We start from the raw sequence: 6532 nt of genomic DNA, 5'->3' as shown, positions 1-6532 counted from the left end.
GAGGGGCCGGGCCGGGCGGGGGCTCCTGACTGCAGGGCTGGGGAGCTTCTGACGCCTCAGCAGGTGAGTGTGGGCCCGGGAGGGGTGGACGGCGAGGACCGGGTCGGGGGGTGGGTCGGTCGCGGGGTGCCCCGGATCCACACGAGGAGCCCCAGCCCTTGCTCACCAGCCTCCTGGAGGCTCCTTCCTGAGCAGGCGGGATCCCCTGTTTCCCAAGTCGGGGGCCTGAGACGGACATCGCGGGCCTGGCCTGGAAGAGGCATCGCCTCCCTGCAAGGGTCGGGTCTGCGTTTTGTGACCCCTTTGAACTTTTCCGAAGCTCCAGCCTCGGGCTTCCGACCCCGCGGTCCGCGCCCGACCGCAAGGGTGGAGGTGTCTGGGCGCCTTCGAGGCGCGAAGAATCCGGGACCGTAGTGGGGCTGAGGTGTCTGGCTGAGCGGGGCTGCCACCTCTGTGTCCCCAGGGCGGGGCACCCAGCAGGGACTGAATGATTCAGTTAATGAAAAAACCGTTTTATCTCCTGAGAGAAGTTAAATACAGTCAAGTTGTTGCTGTGAAATGCCCTAGTGATGGCGTCCTCATTGGGGACCATCACAGGGCACTTACACTTGGACGGCACAGCCTACTGCACACTAGGCTCCGTGGCACATCCTGCCACTGCACAAAATAGATTAAATCAAGCACAGGAGAAAATGAATCAAGAGACCCATGAACACGTGACGTGTGAGGCTGCCCTGTGTGACAGTGTACCGTTGCACGAGGAACTGTGTTTTTATAAGTAGAAAGAACACACTAAGGATTAAAAGTGGAGCAAATACATAAAGCAGTACGTTATCAAGTGTCACGTGCCCTACGTAATCGCACGTGCTATATACTTCATCCGACTGGTGGGGCAGTAAGCTCATTTACACCAGCATCACTACTAACACGTGAGCAATGCGTGGCTCTGGGCACTTCAGTAATGGCAGTCATAATCTGGCTGGTAGAGGGTCTTGCTGTCAGTTCGCAAAACGAACTACACCTGTGAAGTGCCATGAAGTGACGTGCAGTAAATGAGACTGACCTGTGGTGAAAAATACAGTGCCCAGGGCCCAAGAAAGGGGCAGTGAGGGCTGCCGTGAGGGGACGTTCCTTTAATAAAGATTATCTGTTGCTATTGGGCAGTGACTAAGTGTCAGACCTTGTGCTGGGCACTGGAAACATAGCACGAAGGAGACAGGCGGGTCCCTGCCTCCCAGCTCCCAATGTGGGAGGTGCAGGGAGATCAACTGCTAATCTGGCAATTGCAACAGACTGGTTGGTGGTTGATGGCAGCAGCCCGCGGGCTGTGTGTGTGTGCGCGTGTGTGGAGCGGCTCAGAACAGGGGTACTTTTTGGCTCCTTCAAGAAAATGGGGCCAGCCTCAGCCTGGGAGTGGGGGGAGGCTTGAGCAGCAGTGAGTGTGGCAAACAGAAAGATGAGGAAAGATGGGGTGCATGGCAGGAGTCCAGGTACACAGGGCCCGTTAAAGTTTTTTTCCTGTTAAGGTTTAGAATCTCAAGGACGGAGAGAAGCCTCTTTAGGGGAAGTTTAAGCAGGGAGTGTAAAGTGGCGCTTGCATTTTTTAAGAAATGCCCCTGCTTGCAGTGTAGCAGGGCCCTGGAAGACAGACCAGTGAGGGGCTGGTAACGGTCATCCTGTCAAGACGCTAGTGGCCAGGACCAGGGCTTTGGCATAGGATGGGGAGAAGCAGAAGAACTTGAGATATACAGTAGCCCCCCCTTATTTGCAGTTTCAGTCACCCACAGTTAGCCATGGTCTGAAAATATTAAATGCAAAATTCCAGAAGAAGACAATTGATAAGTTTTAATTGTGTGCCATTCTGAGTAGCACAATGAAATCTTGCGACGTCTTGCTCACCCCGGATGTGAATCAGTTTGGTTAAAAAAAACAAAACAAAACAAAACACCTGTGAAGTGTAAGAAAGTAGTTTAATAAAGGAGGTTTACCTGTGGTGAAAATAAAGTGCCTTCATGCCGTGGGAGCCCCCTGTGTAGACGGTTGTGGTAGCGCAGTGCTTGTGTTCAGGTGACCCTGATTTTACTTCATAATGACCCCAAAGCACAAGAGTGTAGTGATGCCGGCAATTTACATGCTGACGGGAAGAAGGCCTGAGGTGCTTCCTTTAAGTGGAAAGGTGAAAGTTCTCAGCATTATCAGGAAGGAAAAAATAATAATCATGTGCTTAGGTTGGAAGATCTATAGTAAGAACGAATCTTCTGTGAAATTGTGAGGAAGGAAAAAGAAATTTGTGCTAGTTTTGCTGTCGCACCTCAAACAGCAAGAGTCAGGGCCACGGTGCATGAGAGCCGCTGGCTAAGATGATAAAGGGGTGACGTGTGGGAGGGAGACGGGAACAGAGAGCGTGTTCTCATCGACAGCAGCGTGCTTTGCCGGAAAGCAGAGCCTGTGCGAGGGCCTCAGCAAGGCGTCCTCCCAAAACGAGTGACCACATTCACATCCCTTTTATTACAGTATGTTATAGTCGATCTATTTTGTTGTGAGATACGTGTTGTTATCTCGTACTGTGCCTAATTTATAAATTAAACTTTATCCTCGGAATGTATGTATGGGGAGATCATGTAAACAGCATGTATACATGATAGGGCTCAGTGCTCTCCGTGTTTTCAGTCATCCACTGGGCGTCTTGGAGCATGTCCTGTGGAGACAGCAGAGGAATGAGTGTATTTCAGAGATGGAACTGACAGGATTTGGTGGTGGGAGATCTGTTGACTTTTGAAGAAGGTTGGGCAGAGGGTGTGACGTAACAAAGGCAGAGGCTATGGAAAACCTAGTGGGTGTTAGGGAAAGGGTTCGCTTTTTTTAATATAATTCGGCTGGTAACGACATTTTATTAAAATTGGTCAATTAGACAATTCTGCATCCCCACAATAACCACTGTCAACATGGCGTAGACATTATATGATCGTCCATGTGTGTACGTCTCCATTTCATTGAGATTATATAGTATACAGTTTGTATTCCAGTTATTTTTTGTGGCTAACAATCATTTCTAACGTGTCAAGATAATATTTGAAGTAATTGTTTTAATAGTAACATAGTATTCCTTATGCCCTCATTTAAAAAAAGAAATTGACCATTATATATAATGGCAGTAATTACTTTGTATGTAAATTTTTAGGTTGATGTCTCATAATTTTCTTTGTGTGTGTTTTTATTCAGTTTTTTTAAACACTAAGCCATATATATTTCCATTGTGTGTTCACCGCCCATAGTTAGAGTTCTTTCTGTCATCACATACTTGACCCCCTTTACCCCATCTACCTCACCCTTCTCCCCCTAATCTCTGGTAACCGCTAGTCCATTGTCCATGTTTACGAGTCTGTCCTGGGAAAGGGGTTCTGTGTGTGCGCACGCATGCACGCGTGTCTCCTAGGTGACGGAGTCACAGGGGGAGGATGCGGCTGGACCACAAGCCCTTGGGTGTCGAGTGGAGGAGTTAGGGCCTTGTTTTGCCACTGCTGAGAGCCATGAAATGTTACTGTGCAGGACTGTGTTGTGGGCACTGGGCTGGGGCACGGGGGTGCTCTGAACTGTGATCAGCCCCCCGCTCCTCCAAGGGCAGGGGCTGCAGGGTCTGGTTCCAGGTCACCTGCAGGGTGAGTTCAGCCCCTGGAGAACAGGTACCTATGGCAATGTCTCTTCCTCTCTCCACAGGGCCTGGAGCAGCGCCTCCTCAACATGGGGCTGGAGGCCCAGAGGCCTCCGGGGGCCGAGGAGGCCCCCGTGAGGGTGGCCCTGCGAGTCCGGCCGCTGCTGCCCAAGGAGCTGCTGCACGGGCACCAGAGCTGCCTGAGGGTGGAGCCCGGGCAGGGTCGTGTCACCCTGGGCCGGGACCGCCGCTTCGGCTTCCCCGTGGTGCTGGACGAGGACGCCGGGCAGGAGGCCGTGTACCAGGCCTGCGTGCAGCCCCTCCTGGAGGCTTTCTTCCAGGGCTTCAACGCCACGGTTTTCGCCTATGGCCAGACAGGCTCCGGGAAGACGTACACCATGGGGGAGGCCAGTGTGGGTGAGTGACCTTGCTCGGGCCCATGTTGAGGGGCCTCTGTGGCTCCTGGATTTCTGCTCTGCTCTCTTGCGGCCATTTGCTTTGAAGGTGGGGATACCAGGGGAGGGACGAGGGGAGACTGCAGTTTCCTGAACAGGTCGCAGCCCAGGGTGGGACCAGCCACATCAGCGGGCCAGGCAGGAAGGGAGGGGTCCTTGGAAGTGCATGACCTTCTCGACTCCAGGGAGATGCGGCTACACTGCGTGGTTCTGGGCACCTCGGGCAGGAAGGGCACAGGAAGTTGGCTTGTCTCTGGAGGTTGTCCGGATGGCTGCCGAGGGTCAAGAATCTATGTTCTAGAGTGGTCGGGATGGGGACTGTCCCGGGGGAGACGTGCTCTGGCACGTAGTGAGGCCGTGGAGCAGGGTTCAGGACAGATGCTTTGGCCAGTCGAAGGAACTGCCCTGTTTTAAGTAGCACGAATGTTTTCTCTTAGGTCATAAAAGTGTACTTGTTTGTCATGGAAAATACAGAACAACACTCACAAAATAAAATTTACTTGATAATTGCCTTTCAGAAATAACTCATCTTGTTGGCATTCCAGATTTTCGCTTTGAAAATTGTACTTTTTTAAAATTTGGGCTTACGCTGTCATCGTTATTTTGTATTTTTTTTTAACATATCATGAACGTTTCTCTATCATTAAACATTCTTCGATCTAATTTTTTAATGGCTGCTTGGCATTCCATTGTGAATATAATTTATTTAACCAGATTCCCCTATTGGCTATTAGGATGGACACTTGGGATGTTTGTATTTTCTGAAGTTAGGAGAAAGAGTGCTGCTCCACTTCTTCCTTCCTTGGAATAAATTTAGGAGGTCCGTTAGATAACTGAGCAGAGACCATGGCAGTGAGCTCCCTGTCCCGGGGCGTAGTCAAGCCAAGGGTATCTGACCACCTGGCAGGGATGTAGCGGAGGGGACGCTCACATATTGAAAGGGGTTGGCTGACCCAGGAAAGTTTGCTTCCAACTCTGAAATTCTGTGATTCTGCCTGACCACCCTGGAGCATGCCCATCCTGGCCTTGCGCGGCTGCCTCCTCCACACGAGCCCCACCCTGCAGCTGAAGGCACGGTGGCAGGGGGCCCTGCGGTGTCTCCCCAGCCTCCCTCCACGAGGACGAGCAGGGCATCATCCCACGGGCCATGGCCGAGGCCTTCAAGCTGATCGATGAGAATGATCTGCTTGACTGCCTGGTGCACGTGTCCTACCTGGAAGTGTACAAGGAGGAGTTCCGAGACCTGCTCGAGGCCGGCACCGCCAGCCGAGACATCCAGCTGCGGGAGGACGACCGTGGGAATGTGGGTGAGGAAATCCCGAGTCCTCCACTGGCTGGGAGTGGGGCTCTTGGCTTGAAGCTTCACCTGCTGCAGGGTGGCTCACCTGTGTGGGAGGGACACCTCCCAAGTGGGAAACCCAAGCTCTGGAAGGTTTTGGTTTCACCCTCCCCGCTGACTTTGACGTATCCTGCACCCAGAGCAAGAGGCATTGAGGCGGGCATGGGGCAAGCTGGAGCTCCTCCAGCTCAAACCAGATGGGCGGGACCCCCTGGACATGGGGAAGGGCCACCCTAGTGGGGAAGAGCTGCTGAGGGCCGGTCCGCCCCAGGCTGCCCCAGGCTGCCCCAGGCTGCCCCAGCCCTGGGCTCACTGCCTCCTGTGCCCGCAGTGCTGTGTGGGGTGAAGGAGGTGGACGTGGAGGGCCTGGACGAGGTGCTGAGCGTCCTAGAGATGGGCAACGCGGCACGGCACACGGGAGCCACGCACCTCAACCGCCTGTCCAGCCGCTCACACACGGTTTTCACCGTGACCCTGGAGCAGCGGGGGCGCACCCCAAGCCGCCTGCCGCGCCAGGCCCCGGGCCAGCTGCTCGTCTCCAAGTTCCACTTCGTGGACCTGGCCGGCTCTGAGCGCGTGCTCAAGACGGGCAGCACAGGTGAGCGCCTGAAGGAGAGCATCCAGATCAACAGCAGCCTCCTGGCTCTGGGCAACGTCATCAGTGCCTTGGGTGACCCCCAGCGCCGTGGCAGCCACATCCCCTACCGGGACTCCAAGATCACCCGGTGAGCCCAGGGAAAAGGGGCCCCGAGGGTCGCTCTGTCCGTTATGGCTGCTAGGTGGCCTCCAGGATGGGGCCTGGGGAGGCAGTGGCTGGTGGGTGGTCCTCCGGCTTCTGGGCACTAAGTCGATGCGGAGGGAGGATCAGGCCCTGTGTGGGGTGGGGACCTTGGCTCTGGCTCAGTGATGTCTCTGATGCGTCTGCCTGGTGTCCTCAGGATCCTCAAGGACTCGCTGGGCGGGAATGCCAAGACGGTGATGATCGCCTGCGTCAGCCCGTCCTCCTCGGACTTCGACGAGACCCTCAACACCCTCAACTACGCCAGCCGCGCCCAGAACATCCGCAACCGCGCCACCGTCAACTGG

The 6532-nt window shown here is 54.2% G+C and overlaps 1 protein-coding gene across 1 annotated transcript in view; it reads left to right on the top strand.

Moving 5' to 3' along the window:
- Window positions 1–6: 6 nt before the first annotated feature.
- KIF7 (kinesin family member 7) overlaps window positions 7–6532 on the top strand; it is an 18444-nt gene continuing 11918 nt past the window's right edge. Inside the window, exons 1-5 of the mRNA XM_015593379.2 lie at window positions 7–63; window positions 3718–4069; window positions 5214–5414; window positions 5778–6171; window positions 6385–6532. Coding sequence (XP_015448865.1) covers window positions 3742–4069; window positions 5214–5414; window positions 5778–6171; window positions 6385–6532 — 1071 coding nt within the window. The 5' untranslated portion in view covers window positions 7–63; window positions 3718–3741. The remainder of the gene's footprint in view (window positions 64–3717; window positions 4070–5213; window positions 5415–5777; window positions 6172–6384) is intronic.

The sequence above is a fragment of the Pteropus alecto genome, unplaced genomic scaffold (genome assembly GCF_000325575.1).
Source record: "Pteropus alecto unplaced genomic scaffold, ASM32557v1 scaffold60, whole genome shotgun sequence".
NCBI classification, from domain to species: domain Eukaryota; kingdom Metazoa; phylum Chordata; class Mammalia; order Chiroptera; family Pteropodidae; genus Pteropus; species Pteropus alecto.
The sequence above is the reverse complement of the archived record's forward strand: the minus strand, read 5'-3'. Positions and strand labels throughout refer to the sequence as shown.